Here is a 15,410-nt window from a genome sequence, read left to right on the forward strand (position 1 = left end):
TCGTCCTTCGCTTATCTCTAAGGGCAGTACGGTAACACATCATTGACCTGGTCTCTCAACTATTGTCAAAGATAGATCGGCCAAGGCACAAGTGTCTCTCAGAAACATTAATCTCATCAAGAATCAAAGAGTCTATTTGCTCTACCATGGACCATGATCCACTGGTAAGTATGATATCTGTTAGAGGATACCGCCCCATCAATGCGACGCGAAGGTTCGAGACGCTCAATCTTTCTGTTTTTGATATGGATTTTAGATCGACGTTTCCACCCCATCAACCAACAACGACTCTTTCATTCTCAAGCGGGGCATATCCAGTGACGACGATTCGCGCTTTGACAATGACCATGATATGGCTGGAGCGCTACCGACACAATTGAATCACGGCTACTCGGACAACGACATGAACGAGACCAAGCGACGCAGGATCCAGGGCGAAGACGACCCTTTGACCCTATCCGCTACGAACAATAGCTCCATCGATAGCAGTGATCAAGGTCACAGCGGTGCAGTATCATCAACAGTACAAACAACTACCGTAACCACAAGGACCAAGGCCCCCCATCCTCAGCAAAGCCTGCCAGGACTCGATTCCGAATCACAGTCGTTTGAGCTACGTCGACAGATTAAAAGGGTCAATTATGTGGAGGATGAGGAGGAGGAGGAGGAGGAGGAGGAGGAGGAGGAAGAGGATGTTGCGCCATCGAAACGAGGGAGAGATCATGCTCGATCAAACTATGTCCAGTCGCATCCGTCTTCTCGGCATCATCCTATCAGCGACGAAGAAGATGAATCTGATAAGAGCAACGACGTCAAGTCGGAGCAAAAGCCAGACTTATTTGGACCGAGGACGCTGCGAGATCGCCGCTCCATCACTGCACCCAAACCTTTTCCGGTGAGTAATCCACCTGCACCTCGACAGCAATCGCGTTCTAAGGGGCAAGTCGGCAATTCGCGACAGAACGGCGGACGGCACGACGACCCCCACAAAACTTACCAATCCGGCTCTCGTTCGCTACCTCTTAAACGGTCATTTCCCACTGCGCGGCCTATTACTGAGAATATGAGGATCACTCGAGGCATGAGTGGCTCGCTAGCGCCGGATTCTCCAAATAGCCGCGACGTGACGCCGGACCGAACAGGTCGTCAGAATGGTAGGGCCACGTCACGTTTCCATTGCAATAGCTACTCGGACGAAGAACAGGATCTCAACGACCAGGAGAGACAGCATGATGACGGCGAGGATGAGTTGGAGGGAGGACCAGCTGACGATGAGCAGGCGTCGAGCTTGAATCTCCAGGACGACAACGGCCTCACTCGTATGACTCGTTTGAGGGCTCGAATCCAGGCACAACCAGCAGGGAGCTCTAGACATACCTCACAAAGGATATCGTCAAGGTCAAAGCCAGCCGACACCCAGTCTCAACAGGAAGCAGACCGTAAATACGATTTAAGGGAACGACCCAAAAACAGACCGACCTATATCGCCGACCGACCTATGCCATCTCCGAGCAGGTCAAGGTCATCCAGGATCAGCTCATTTGGTGGACACAACCCTTTTTCACGACCTCGACAGAACCGCTCCGGTCTACTAGAGGCGCTTGCACGAGCTGGAGCATCATCGAGTGATGAACATGAGGTACCGAACTTCAAGAGACGGGCGGGGGCCTCAGAATCCCGTGGCTCATCTTCACGTATTCTGCCAATGAATATGCACGAACTCGCCGAATCCAGGAGAGATGTTATTGCTGCACGATCGGGACAGTTGGCAGACACAGATCCGTTAGCTGTAGGTAACAGCATTGACTTTGGCAAGGTTGGTGGACTGGATCATCATATCAAATCGCTGAAGGAGATGGTCATCTTGCCATTGCTCTATCCAGAGGTGTATTCGCATTTCCAAATGATGCCTCCCCGAGGTGTGCTTTTTCACGGGCCTCCAGGCACGGGGAAGACGCTGCTGGCCCGTGCTTTAGCTTCAAGCTGCTCGACAGAGACGCAAAAGGTCGCGTTCTTTATGAGGAAGGGCGCAGACTGTTTGAGCAAATGGGTTGGAGAAGCTGAAAGACAGCTCCGCCTGTTGTTTGAGGAAGCCAAGGCCTGGCAGCCCAGCATCATTTTTTTTGACGAGATCGATGGCCTCTGCCCGGTGCGGTCCAGTAAGCAGGAGCAGATCCATGCATCCATCGTATCAACTATGCTTGCCCTTATGGATGGTCTTGATGGACGAGGTAATGAGAGCAGCGTATGTACTTCGATGGAGCGCTCTGTCGTCTGCCGAAAATGGCGTGTTAATCATTGCATACGCTGAACCCTTTAGGCCAAGTCATTGTCATCGGTGCCACCAATCGTATAGACGCCATTGATCCCGCCCTGCGTCGCCCAGGGCGTTTTGATAGAGAGTTCTACTTTCCTCTACCCAACGAAGCTGCTCGCAGAGCCATAATCGACATCAATACTTGCGGATGGGTCCCTGCTCTGGACGAAGGGTTCAAGGATCAGTTGGCAAGGATGACAACGCGATATTGCGGAGCAGATATCAAGGCATTGTGTACGGAGGCTGCGTTGAGGGCAATTCGGCGACGCTACCCGCAGATCTACGAGAGCAACGAGAAATTGCAGATCGATGCTTCAACGATTATTGTGGAGGAGATCGATATGCTCAAATCAGCTAAAGCCTTGACCCCCGCCTCATATCGTGTCAGCGGTGCCTCGGCTTCACCCTTACCAGAAAACATAAAGCCACTGCTCCAGCATCAGCTCGACACGATTTGTAAAACTGTCGATATGTTGTTTTCAGGAACAAGCGGGCTCTCCTCCAAGGGGAATTACAACGAGGACGAAGATTCTTCATTTCAAGCAATGGGATATCGAAGCTTTGAGAAGCTGAGGACGTTCAGGCCACGGATGATTATCATGGGCCAGCGCGGGATGGGACAACGATACATCGGGCCAGCTCTTCTCCATTACCTCGAAGGATGTACAGTCCAGCTATTTGACTTAGCGGCCCTACTATCAGAGTCGAGCAGGACGCCCGAGGCGGCATGCGTTCAATACTTTGTTGAGGTGAAGCGACATGCACCGAGCGTTATATACATTCCACATATTGACACGTGGTGGTCTGTCGTATCGGATGCTGTGAAGGCAACCTTCTCTAACCTCCTAGAGGACCTCAGCCCCGAAGACGGGATCCTGTTCTTGGCCACAAGCGAGACGCCGTTGTCCAATTTACCTATAACCGTCAAGCGCTGGTTCCTATCGAGCGCCAAAGGCCGCGTAGAGTTATCAAGTCCTATCACCACACGTCGCGAGATGTTCTTTGAGGCGCTCATTCATGACTTATCGCGCCCACCCACGGACTTCAAAATACATCCAGCAACGCTAGCGCAACCAGAGACACTGAAGAAGGCACCGCCACCTCAGCCACGCGTGCCGACTGCCGAAGAGAAAAAGTTGTTGATGGAGCATGACCAGTATGTGCTCCGCGAGTTACGCATCTCTCTTCGCACAATCGTAGACGAATTATACAAGGAGCGCAAATTCAAGCCGTTTTTTAGACCGGTCGAGCCCGAGGAGTCCGTGGATTATTACCAGATCGTGAAGAAACCTATGGATTTGGCCACTATCAGCGAGAAGATTAACTACAGGATGTATCTGGAGGCCAAGGATTTTTTGGCGGACATTGACCTCATTGTTGAGAATACTACGCTATATTATGACACACAGGACCCAAGTAGGGTGATCTACAGAGTGAGTGGATTTGGACATGCTTATTTGTGGCATTCTTGCATCAACCGGAAACTAATCAGGGATTTGCTGATCTCCAATCTTAGGCGCGTGCTTTTCAGGATGTCGCCTATGCGATGGTCGGTCGACTGGATCCGGAGTTGATTATCGAGACCGAGAAGACTGCCGCCCGTGTCCGACAAGAGATCAGAGCACAGCAAAGATCACAAGGCGAGAGGATAAGCCGACGTCAAATGGGTCTGGAAGCACCAGCTGTTCTTGATGATCCAGAGATGCTTCTCCGTAATCGGGCTACTCTGAATAGATTGGGGCTGGACTCTGCTCGCGAGGACAGCGCAGATGTCTCTGTCAAGATGGAGGATAGTCAGAATCAGGAGACAATTGGTCATCAACCAGCTGAACAACGCGAGGAGGATGATGGCAATGATAGCGGAACTTCTTTGTCATTGTACTCGTCACAAGCGGCTTCAAGTGTCACCAGTATGGAAGCAACGGGCGATATACTCGATGAAGGCTCTTCCTCCCTCCTGGACGGGAACGCGAGCATGGAGGTCGACTCGCCCAAAGCTAGCAATGGGATCATCGCAGCGCCCGCAGGGAGCCCAGGGCTAGGAGTCGAGATTGCGATACAGACAAAGGATGATGCGGCCATTGTCAAAACGCCGAGGGAAAACACGCCTGTCCCTCCAGTTGACATTGCAAATGAGAACCAGGCGGTGCAAGATATGATGACCGATGTCGGCTTGGTCATGGATACAACCGACCAGCAAGCCGAACTGAAGAATCCGGCGCCAACGGCTGAAGCGGAAGAGGAGTCTAAGGATATGATACTAGATCAGAACGAAGTTGCTCATCTTCGTGAGAATCTTATTAAGGATACCGAAGGATGCAGCGTCGAGGAGCTTGATCAGTTACGTGCCTCTCTTTATGCAGATATCTGGGAGCATCGGCATGACTGGGATAAGAGTGCCCTGCTCTTGGTAGGTGTATTGCCGCTTAATGATCTTTTAATATTGCTTTTTAAATTTGGTCCGCATCGATACTGACCATGAGATTGCTCTTTAGGATATGAAAAATACTCTAGATGCGGTAATAAGCCTCCACCGAGAATACCGCGACTCCGAGCGAAGGACTATCGAGACCTTCATGGAAAGCTTTCAGTGAGATAGATGCCATACACTACATTCTCCCATTGGCCACCGAAATCTTATAAAAATAATATGAAGGAGCGTTCCATAATGTGGTTTTGCTTGCCCGATATTCCAGAATCTCTATTCGGATAACTATTTGTTAACGACGTGCCTTATTTATTTCATTGTTCATGCAGTTAGCCTAAAACAGCATCTAAAATCTCTTTGTCGTAGTTGGAGTGCATTGGTGCGTCCTCTAGATTGTCGTCCACGATCTGTTCCTCTTCTTCGTCGTCAATGTCCGGCAGCGGGAAGTTGAGGATAGCCGCTACTCCTGTGAGTTGGTTCAAATCTACATATCAAGAAGCAAGAAGCAATGCTTGTTAGATTCTACTGGGCTCAACAAATCCATCTCATCAAGATAACTCCATTTGCCTCGCTTACTCTCTCCAGAGACGTGCAGGCTGGAAAAAACATAAACTTTAGCGCCCGAGGCTCGTGCTTCCTCCACCAGCGCAATATACTGTCGCCGCTTGATAATGTCCGCTGCCCTGAAGAGTTCGTCTGTGACCAAAAGTGTTCCAATGGCTCCACGCTCAGCTGCCTTAGAGACATCCTTAAATCCATAGAATGCCCTGTCTGGGTCCATGTTCATCATTTCGTAAAACTGGTCCAAAGCCTGAACTTCTTGGGCCGCCTTGGTATCTGCTAGCTTAGTCCTGATGGTAGGATCGTTCATGACTTCCTGCAGCGCCTGCTTGTGCCCCGTTGAAGTGTGAACCATGATGAATTTGCTGCGGTTCTGCATGATGGTCTTGTTATCCGTTCGCTATAAGTACAGTCCAAGAAAAATCAGAGTTATCAGTTTGGATAGACAGACATATTGTCGGAAGATAAACAGCAACTACAGGTCAATCAAAACACAATACATTACCACTGCTTCTGCGAAAATGAACTCGTACAACTGCTCCCTCACAAATCCCGGACTCCCCAAGATAACACATTTGACAATGTCGAAGTCGATATGCCTTAGAATTGCCTGGTAAATTTGTTCGAAAAAGCGTTTCAATCCCTAGCACCAAATAAAAATGTACAAGAAAATTGTAAGCATCGAAAGTCTTTCTCATAGATTTTTACTACGTAGATCAAGGACCACATCCGCAACTACCTTCTCATAATTCGTAACTGATCCTTTACGCTTTCTTGGTACCGGGCAATCGATGTGTTGGCGGATAATAGTCATGCTTGAGGTCATCAGACACACGTTAGCAAGGCCTTCCTGACAGACTACTGCAGCAACGTCTGCCTTTTTTGTAATGTCGCATGCCTCCTGAACCCTTTCCAATGCAATGATGTCCCATTCTGGTTTGATAAGCGTAAAGCTGCGGTTCATTTCCAGATCGATAGTATGGAAGGTTCCGAGCTAGGAGACGCCAGTAACATAATATATATTAAATTCAAGGGCATATTCAGCACATCGCTTCTATCCGTTCTCTTGGCATACCTTGACATGAGGGTTCTCGACAATAACACGGCCGTTTATCCGCAGCATTCCCACTTGTGTATCAAAGTCAACATTGTCAATGGAGATGGTGAGGGTGAGTCGTATCCTCTGACTATCGACAGATCCAGTTGAACTCTCAGACTGGATGCGACTACAAATCCACGGACAAGAAAAAGCAATTGTGACATATTGCTTAGCTGGAGATCGATAATATAGGGTGCGGGTGCAGAAACGAATACGAGTTATGTGAACATGGCGACTCGTGTACATACCGAATAGTGACAGCTCGGAGCTGATCGTGCTTCTGAATGAGATTATAAACATGCCACATGTCCTCGAACTCCTCAGGAATGAGCGTTACATATCCTGACTTGTCTTTTTCGATGTACTGCTTGACCAGCTTCATGACGATTGTTCAAAAGTAAGTGAAGGAGAAAGGGTTCAAGGTGCCCTTTCATAAGCGTGCGATAATGGAAGAGAAAAAAGCAGTCCGCTTCTGACGTCGTTTTCTGAGACAAAACGCAAGGCGACTACCGCGGCCCACATCTTGTTAATCTCGATTCAACCAACAGTTCCAAAATGGCATCACGAAGCCCCAGTGCGGCACCGGATACTTCAGCAAGCGCCAGCGCGGACGACAATGCAGACGGCAACATCGGCGAAGACATTGCTATCAAGGGGAAGAACGATAAAGATGTGTCCATGGGCAGATCAGGTTCACGCTCTCGTTCGCGTTCTCACTCGCGATCTCGCTCCCGTTCTCGTTCTGGTTCTCGCTCTCACTCTCGGCCCCGATCCCGATCTCATTCCCGACCTCGCCCTCGCTCTCTGAGCCGCAGTAGATCGCTCTCGCGCAGTCGTTCGTATTCTCGATCACCATCGCCCAAGCCTACAGACGACGCGCGATCCCTCAGTCTTTCCAGAGGCAGATTATTGAGGCATTCTAGATCGCGCTCACTGTCGCGTTCCCGCTCCGGATCGCGCCCTCGCAAGCTTCAGCGTCGCGACCCTCGATCTCGATCTCGGTCACAGTCCCCTAGCAACGGTGTTTCTTTGGCGTCTACTATCAAAGTGGGTAACCTGACCAAGAATGTGGCAGAGGGTCATATCAGGGAGATTTTTGGCACCTATGGAAAGATCAAATCGATCAATTTTCCCATTAACCCACGATGTAAGAGACGATACGCCTTTGATTGCGCTTTCATACGAATTTTTATATCTTTTTGCACCCTTGAGTCTATTTGTACTGCAGAGGGGGCTGAACGCTAATGAGCTTATCATACTTCTTCTCATTTGCTCACTATCCGCTAGTCCGCTTCAACATGGGATTTGCAGAGGTTGAATATGAAACACAAGAGGAAGCAAAGCTGGCATTGGAGGGATGGAATGGAGGCCAACTGGATGGAGAAGTTGTTGAGGTTGCGTTCGCAACCAAGCTCACGAAAATCTCTCCACCGTCCGAAAGACCTGTCCGCTCACGCGCCCCGCTGTCTCCGCGACGTACCGGACGCATGCGCACTCCTCCTCCTCCTCGCCGCCGAATTGAGGGTAAGGCTTCACGATCTGTTCCCTTCCATTATTTCTGTACCAAGGAGAAGAGATGGTGGCAGCTTGTATGGCATGCATACTAACGTGATTGCACGTTACAATTATAGATCATTACTCGCCTCCTCGCCGGCTCAATTCATTTGCGCCTCCACCAGGACGCCGTGATTATCACTCCCCACCACCAGCTCGCCGCAGGAACGATTTTTCTCCACCACCTTCGGCTCGTCGCCGCTACAACATAAGTAACTATTCGCCACCGCGTCGGGCCAGAGGGGTGAATGCAGCCCCGCTTGGAGCGCGTGGCCCTGTTCGTGGACGCTCACCTCTGCCGCCAGTAAGGGGTCGACACAGATCGTACAGCCGATCCATGTCGAGATCTCCTGTGCGAGGCAGGAAGAGGTCACGCTCGTACAGCCCATATAGATCAAGAAGCCGCAGCCGCAGCAGAAGTCCGCGTGGTCGTGGTGGCCGTGGAAGGAGCTATAGTATTAGTAGAAGCCGATCGCCGCCTCGTAGAGATTATAGCAGAGGCGGAAGCTTAAGCCGGAGCAGGAGCAGAAGCCGCGGGCGCAGCGTTGTTGCTAAAGGAGGAGCGAGACGTTCATGGACGCGCAGTCTGAGTCGATCGAGATCTCTCAGCAGGAGCCTTTCCAGGAGTCGGTCGCCGAGGAGCAGGAGCAGGAGTAGGAGTCCGTTTTCGGATCGCGGAGGACGAACAGGTCGCCGTGATCGATCTATCAGCCGTTCAATGTCTCCCCCTAGACGCCGCAGATGAAAGCGCAGGAGATATGTGGCATCGCTGCCTTCTTAGGGACAGAGAATGATAATCAGAGATCCAGGGCGCAGAACGGCTTTAGTCAGTTCTGGACTCGCCCTTTCTTTCTCCACCATATTGTCTCTCCAGTATAGGCAGCCTTTTTTCTACACATAAATAATAATACGATGCCTTTTGATCATTCATGGGATCTCAAAATGTTCATTGTTCAGCAATGCGTGAAGTCCAGGATTTTTCCCAATGTAGGAAACAGCCATGCATCGCTCTGACATTTGGCAGTTGATCGTTTTCCTTTTTAGTCGTAAAAATGAGTTTGTTTGACCTGCCAGCTTCATTGCAGGTTGGATCCGAGCTCAGGGTCCGTTTGCATCCACCCTCTTCCGCGCAATCGAGCCACGATGCTTCGCACGCTCACCAAAGCAACGTCTGGTTGTAGTGCCAGGCACGGGTCGCTCCTCTGCTTCCCGAACACACATCTTCCGCATGGCACAAAGTCAAGGGCGCGATGGATCAACGCACTCTCGCCTTCGAGATCACTGTCTGCACCGTCCTCCAACGTCCTTCTCGTCCGAAGCAGCGCCTTCTTTTACAACCAGAGTAACAGGGCAATGTTCAATTCCTTGGAGAAAGTCACCCTCCCATATCTTCGGCACCCATTCCAGTCCCAGCAATGGAGGGGTATGGCTAGCAATGGAAGCAAATCGTTACAACGGTTCGCCAGCTCCTTCTCTGTCGACTCGTCCAACAAAGTCGTTTATACCATTGTTGCAATCAATGTCGCCGTTTTTGCAATATGGCAATATGCAGAGGCGAAGGCACAGCGGTTCCGGGATGGGAGGTTATATTACTTCATGTTCAGAAATTTTACAGACTCGGTCCAGAATCTGAAGGAAGGAAGGGTGTGGACGCTGGTGACAAGTGCTTTCAGTCATAAGGAATGGTACCACATCATTCTGAATACCATGGTGCTCTTGTCGTTCGGAGATCCTGTAAGTTCTCAATGTTTCCTAGTCTGCATAATCAACTGTCTTTCCAAGAAGGCTCTATCTGATGCGTGTTCGATAATATAGGTTTGGAGGATGTTGGGTACGAGACGGTTCCTGGCTGTGTACCTGGGTTCTGCGGTGGCATCATCCCTTGCCAGCATCGGATATTACTCACACATAGGGCCTTACTTGCGGAAAATGCAAAACAAGCCGCAAAGCAGCGCAATGCACTTTTCATTGGGTGCTTCAGGAGCGATCATGGGTATTACTACAGCGTTTGCGTGCGTACACCCCATGTCACAGTACTCGCTATTCTTTGTCATCAACATGCCTGCAGCTGCACTGATTGGTAAGGGAGGGATAACAGTGAGAAGTAATATCAATGTATTATGGTCTGAGGTAGCACCTTGACATTTACCGGTCCTTGCTGGTCTTCCTGCGATATAGGTCTCTTTGGTGCATACGAATTGTACAATGTGCTGGCCGTCAATGTAAGTTGAATATGTCGTTGTTTCTATGAGACCTAATAGATATATATGACAGTATCTGATCGCGCTCTTTTTTTTTCTTTTTTTTTTTTTCTTTTTTTTCGTTGTGGAACTAGACGGGGCGATTTGATTCCGCAGGTCACTTGGGCGGAGGGCTCTTTGGTGCCGGGTATTACTTTTTCAAACTTCGTCCTTTGATCCGCATGATGGGTCGTCGATAGAAATATCAAATAAAGTAGACATAGCTAGAGCGTTGTATGTGAAAAAAAGGGAAAGCTTGCCTACCATATACTCTTCTGAAAGTCAGAAATACATTGGCTCTTCATGTCTTTGTGATCGATCTGTATCACTTTGGATCCAGCCTTTTCGACTTTCCAGTCCTTCTTTTGTAAGTCGATACTACTCTCCTTAAGCCAGTTTCGACCGTTGTTTGCATAAGTATTGCATGAAAATACGTTTTACCCTACTCTCACTGCCTGTTCTTTTTTTTTTTTTATCTTTGATTACTATTCCTTGACCTACAACCGGTTTTGTGTTTGGTCAGCGTTGAGTAATTTCTCTTTAAACATGGTTGTCATCGTGATCCCCGATCATTAGGATGACGAGACTTCGGAAGCCAGTTCAGTGTACAAGCTAGAGAGACAGGCAATTTAAATGAGATGGAATACAGCACTGAGGATCGTATCCGCCTCAATGAGCGTCCAGGTTCTCCACTAGAGTTTGAGACAGATACGGAAGACGAGTACGATGGGGGATTCAAGGAGTTCAAGTCGGACTTGGATGATCTAAAATGACGCTAGTCAATAGCACGTCGATCTTTAGACAGCCTTTTGTTCATGAAAAGCAGGCTGAGCGATCGCGTCCCCGGACAGCTTAATAGCATATTTCAAGCAACTCTCTTTCACTGGACCTACTGCTACGTGTATAGGCTACCGGCGAGGGGGTGCTGGTATGCTGCGTTGATGAATTCTGAACGTCAATACCTTGTTGCAGATGCTGCCAGAAAGCCCAGACTCAGAGCCGTTCGGTCATCAGTTCTGGCCTGACTTGTAGTGGTCTTCGGCTATTAGTGTATGACACAGCACACATGCTGAACGCCAAGACCCCAAGACGGCCTCCAGCGCAATCAAAACCACATCGCTGGCTAGAACATAGCTAGCGCTACCCTTAAAAGGATAAAGGAAAGAAAGGTAAGAGATAAAACGACGCATTGGGCAGCTGGCCTGTGCGCTGATATCAGATTTGCAGACGCGTGTTTGAACAAAGAGGTTGCCTCCTGATTCATAGTCCGTCCTGCATGAGCATCCTAAAATGTTTTTAAGACAGCAACACAAGTACATTGTTCTTTCACATCGCAACATTGTGCTGTAAGGATTGAGATGCAGAGCCGCAGGGTAATTGAAAATGGCTCGAGAAGAAAATTGGGGCGAACACTAGGGCGGATTTAGATCTTCTATGGGTCCGCTCGATGAGAAATGAGATCTGGTAGCATAGGGCGGGCGGTAGAGAGAGAGAGAGAGAGAGAAAGAAAGGAAGAGAAACTAGATAATTTTTCGCGTGCACCATCGGTTCTCACTGCCTATATAAAAGTGCACTTCGACATGGGCCCCCATATTCGTCTCATTATCCATCGATCTATCGTTTTTTTGCAACTTCATGCCAGCATATATCAACATCCATCCCACTAACCAAAAAGGATTTAGAAAAATACATCCTCGCTCTTCCCTTGCCTATCAGCGGCGCGGTCATCAATCCTCCCTTCCAATCAGGTCCTCGCCAAACGCGACATGTCCTCGATCGCCATGGCCGCGGCACAAGTCCAGACCAGTTCTCTTGAGCGACACGACCGTACTCCTGTTGAAATACTACATGAATCCATGACTATGCCAAAGCAAACCTGCAATGATAACGATGATAACGATAACGGTAACGATGGTAACGACGATAAACAAGGTGGCAACCACGGACACGGCTATACGGCAATAGTTTTGCTTATAACCATAGCTAACGCCAATGCCCAAGTAAGATTAACACACGGGAGGGACCTATACAGTGGCTCAAGAGGAGGCCTAGACCGCAACAGGCATGTATCCAAATCCGACTATGAGCAATATGCCTCCTCGGCGACGGCGCTCAAGAGCCAGACTGGAGTTGGTTTGAGGCTAGTTTCTGTCATTTTGATCGCATTTTTTATGTAGAAAGAACAGACATATGCTCCCATCAACCATGCTTTGTATCTGTCGACACATTTATATAGTAGCTAATAGTTTTTCATCACAGTTTGAAAGATAACATCATACCAATTGTAACAATGAATATGGCGTTTCATTCATTCTTTGTTGCAATGCGGAAGTGAGAATGCGGGGTGATATTTAATGGCATATGCAAAGTATTGTCGGCATCCGTTCTACTATTTCGCCGCTTTCCTCTTCTTCGACTTCTTGTCTTGAAGTTTGCCCATGCTCTCCCAGAGCTCATCGTCATCACCCTTATCATCCTCCTCCTTGCCAGCCTTCTTACTTTTGGCGGGGTTGGCTCCTTCCTCATCATCCTCTGCGTGTTCCGCGGGAGTGTATTCGCCTACCACAACAGCAGTCATACGCTGCTTTAGATAGACCTTATGCAACAATTTTCGAGACTTGTTCATCTCGTGCACGCGCAGACAGCGGTCCATTGCAACACTGACCAGATGTGGAGTCGACCCGCCCTCAAAGGGTCTGAATGTAGCCAATGCAGTGGCAACTCCTGTAAACCCTGCAGTAGAGCGAACAAATAATTTTAGTTTAGAAGTTGTTGAAGCACAAGCGAACACTCCGGAATGGACACTGTGACCTCATGTGCCGCTTACCCTTGTATTGTCCGAGAATACTGCCGGTGAGGGTATCAATGGAGTAAACGTTTGTCACTGTATCCGAAAAGACAATCTCGCTCGCATCTTGACCATTCGACAGGGCAACGACAGGCATCTCCCCCACCTCTTTGTCGACAACAGGCCTCCTGGCCCCGCTCTTCGTATCATACACGCGAATCTGATGGTGCCGTGTACCGACGGCAATGCGCGAAATGTCGCTGTGGCTCAAAAACTGCAGATCAGTATTCCAGACGGGGACTCGTAGATCCAGATGATCATTCTTGACATTCTTGGACCTGAAGATCTGGCCCCCGGCGAGAATCTCCTTGGATTTGTAGCGCGATTCACTCTGTTTTTCTATTGCCGTTCCCGCTGAAGCTGTTGACGCTGGCACCTTTCCGTCCTTGCCAGCCTTCTTTCCATTTATGACGGGCCCCTGCAAGTCTTTGCTGAACTCTTTGCTGAACTCGTTCAGATCCCAAATGGTGAGCTCTTGCTCATTGCCTCCTGTTGCGATGATGTGATGTTCCTTAGGGTGTACTCTCATCCTACAAATGCCCTTGCCGACGTTCAAATGTTTCGTCTGAGATGGATTCTGAATGGATTGAATGGTGAGAATTCCGGTATTTGTGCAAGTGATGAGCGACCTAGAGTAGTTGTGATATATAGAAAAACGTCAGTTATTACGAAAGAAAAAGATATAAACGCTTCATCTTGGTATCTCAAACGAAAACACAATCCATCGTACTCAGAATTAGCAAACAGCCCGACAAAGATGGTGTCGGCTTTGCCCTCCTTGACGAGCTGCTGTTTGAATTCTGCGATGACAGCGCCGCTACTTTTGGGGTCGATCAATTGCACCAGTCCGTTCTTGCGAGCAGCCACCAGATACTTCTTTTCATGGTCCCAGCAAAGCAATTGGATGGCCCTCTCACGATCAGGCGTACCCCAGGCCTCTACAGTTGGCACAGGCTTGGCAGGAGGCTCGGGAGTAGGCTGATTCCTGCGCAGACGCTTCACTTTGACGACCGGGGCCTCTGTGATGGTGACGACTGTAGGTAACAAAAGAAAGCCAGCGGATTGTTCAGTTGAGTTGTATTGATGGGTGCAAGGATCTTGAAGAGGTCGACAGTCTCAAAATGCAAAAAGGTAGGATACCTTTGATAAGACCCTGCTCGTCTCCAGTGTAGAAGCGTCGAGATGACATTGTCCTGTGTGGGTGGTATTAGAGAAGGAATGAGTGGTGTCAAAAAAAAAAGAAAAAAAAGTTGTTTATTTGGAAGGTGACTGTTCTGGGTACGATGGGTGAGAAGTGTACTGCAACCCTGGTCCCAGGGCTGCTTGTTTTCGCGAGAGGGTAAACTGGTGTGAACCGAAAGGCTCACAACGAAAGAGAGAACTCAGCTGGGTTCCCAGCCCCGGCATGCGTGATGTTTTTATCATGCAGCGCATGATGTCGTGGCCATTACGCTGCTGTCCTTCAGTGTCTGCGCGCAATAGGTTGAGAAGGAGATTGTTGCCACCAATGCAAAAGTGGCAGTCTCAGATCCTTTTCAAGCACCTTACTCTTTCTTCCTTGCTCTTCTCTGGCTCAACAACCTTTCGTCTTTCTTTCTCACTGGCCAAAGTATCTCTTTCGTACGAGCATTGGCAAAAGTCGAATCCAAACCTATATTTCTTCTGGTCATTCTCTCCATTCCAGTTTACCTTCTACGCTCCTACACTCTCTGTGCCCAACTTCTTTCGTGCCCTCATTTACCATCATAGGGTTCTTTCATTCCCTCCTTCGCCTCTGGAAATACAGGACACAGACGCGTCTCCTTTTTTGACATCCAGACACACAGCACGCAAGCCTTCCTTTTCCTACTCTTCTTCACTCTCCTTTGATTCCCTCGCCATCAACCCAGCACCTACTAAAGCGGATTCAAATGAAGATTAAAAAGACACCTGTCAAGAAGCTGGCTGTGCCGGTAAGTGGCCTTTCCTTGCCGCAGTAACCCACATGTCATATCGTTTTATATCCATCAATCCATCCCCCCGGCCACATTACGTAGGGGAGGAAGAAGAATGTCTGATATTCACCTGAATCGCCCATCAGAAGAGATGGACTCTAGTACCATTCACGCAAGACACATACGCCAACTCGAAACAGCGTCCAGAACGGGGTGACGACAATGTGCTGTCACTATTAGCAAAATATCGACAGCGACACGTATCCTTTACTGCGTTGCGGACTGGAGGGTACAACTGGCGAATGTGACAAAGGGCGAATGTGACAAAGGGCTGTTGGCCCAATGCATCAGCAGCATGCTGCTTTTAGCCAGCCGCGTGGTCATGCAGTTGCACATGACTTTTTGTTTGACTCGAAGTAGACCACATAC

General features: G+C 49.0%; 5 protein-coding genes across 5 annotated transcripts; 3 read left to right on the forward strand and 2 right to left on the reverse strand.

The window, feature by feature from the left end:
- Window positions 1–146: 146 nt before the first annotated feature.
- Window positions 147–4,911, forward strand: BC939DRAFT_500949 (uncharacterized protein; the record flags this gene model as incomplete). Its single annotated transcript, XM_051560104.1, has 5 exons — window positions 147–164; window positions 257–2,231; window positions 2,321–3,750; window positions 3,834–4,727; window positions 4,813–4,911. 5 exons carry the CDS (start codon window positions 147–149, stop codon window positions 4,909–4,911), a joined length of 4,416 nt encoding a protein of 1,471 aa, XP_051414574.1.
- A 163-nt stretch (window positions 4,912–5,074) lies between these two features.
- On the reverse strand, window positions 5,075–6,787 carry BC939DRAFT_394680 (uncharacterized protein; the record flags this gene model as incomplete). Its single annotated transcript, XM_051552173.1, has 6 exons — window positions 5,075–5,229; window positions 5,322–5,706; window positions 5,812–5,949; window positions 6,046–6,300; window positions 6,382–6,532; window positions 6,654–6,787. The coding sequence occupies 6 exons, from the start codon at window positions 6,785–6,787 to the stop codon at window positions 5,075–5,077; spliced, it is 1,218 nt and encodes a 405-aa protein (XP_051414575.1).
- A 142-nt stretch (window positions 6,788–6,929) lies between these two features.
- On the forward strand, window positions 6,930–8,950 carry BC939DRAFT_444185 (uncharacterized protein). The gene is made up of 3 exons (XM_051554631.1): window positions 6,930–7,552; window positions 7,693–7,929; window positions 8,037–8,950. The coding sequence occupies exons 1-3, from the start codon at window positions 6,961–6,963 to the stop codon at window positions 8,702–8,704; spliced, it is 1,497 nt and encodes a 498-aa protein (XP_051414576.1). The 5' UTR covers window positions 6,930–6,960; the 3' UTR covers window positions 8,705–8,950.
- A 152-nt stretch (window positions 8,951–9,102) lies between these two features.
- On the forward strand, window positions 9,103–10,399 carry BC939DRAFT_500952 (uncharacterized protein; the record flags this gene model as incomplete). The annotated part of the gene is made up of 4 exons (XM_051560105.1): window positions 9,103–9,693; window positions 9,775–10,039; window positions 10,138–10,181; window positions 10,295–10,399. 4 exons carry the CDS (start codon window positions 9,103–9,105, stop codon window positions 10,397–10,399), a joined length of 1,005 nt encoding a protein of 334 aa, XP_051414577.1.
- A 2,101-nt stretch (window positions 10,400–12,500) lies between these two features.
- BC939DRAFT_444189 (WD40-repeat-containing domain protein) lies at window positions 12,501–14,330 on the reverse strand. The gene is made up of 4 exons (XM_051554632.1): window positions 14,188–14,330; window positions 13,778–14,081; window positions 13,027–13,676; window positions 12,501–12,932 (listed from the first exon to the last, which is right to left on the reverse strand). Exons 1-4 carry the CDS (start codon window positions 14,234–14,236, stop codon window positions 12,589–12,591), a joined length of 1,347 nt encoding a protein of 448 aa, XP_051414578.1. The 5' UTR covers window positions 14,237–14,330; the 3' UTR covers window positions 12,501–12,588.
- Between the last annotated feature and the right edge of the window lie 1,080 nt (window positions 14,331–15,410).

The sequence above is a fragment of the Gamsiella multidivaricata genome (genome assembly GCF_025024155.1).
Source record: "Gamsiella multidivaricata strain RSA 2152 chromosome Unknown BC939scaffold_16, whole genome shotgun sequence".
Lineage (NCBI taxonomy): Eukaryota > Fungi > Mortierellomycota > Mortierellomycetes > Mortierellales > Mortierellaceae > Gamsiella > Gamsiella multidivaricata.

What these genes read in the sequence shown, in the direction of transcription:
- BC939DRAFT_444185 (XM_051554631.1), top strand. Translation starts at nt 6,961, where the DNA reads ATGGCATCACGAAGCCCCAGTGCGGCACCGGATACTTCAGCAAGCGCC. An exon ending in TTTTCCCATTAACCCACGAT is followed by an intron (nt 7,553 to 7,692) that starts GTAAGAGACGAT and finishes ACTATCCGCTAG; the next exon opens with TCCGCTTCAACATGGGATTT. An exon ending in TCCTCGCCGCCGAATTGAGG is followed by an intron (nt 7,930 to 8,036) that starts GTAAGGCTTCAC and finishes TTACAATTATAG; the next exon opens with ATCATTACTCGCCTCCTCGC.
- BC939DRAFT_444189 (XM_051554632.1), bottom strand. Translation starts at nt 14,236, where the DNA reads ATGTCATCTCGACGCTTCTACACTGGAGACGAGCAGGGTCTTATCAAA. An exon ending in CGAGCAGGGTCTTATCAAAG is followed by an intron (nt 14,082 to 14,187) that starts GTATCCTACCTT and finishes TGTTACCTACAG; the next exon opens with TCGTCACCATCACAGAGGCC. An exon ending in TATTCTCGGACAATACAAGG is followed by an intron (nt 12,933 to 13,026) that starts GTAAGCGGCACA and finishes GCTCTACTGCAG; the next exon opens with GGTTTACAGGAGTTGCCACT.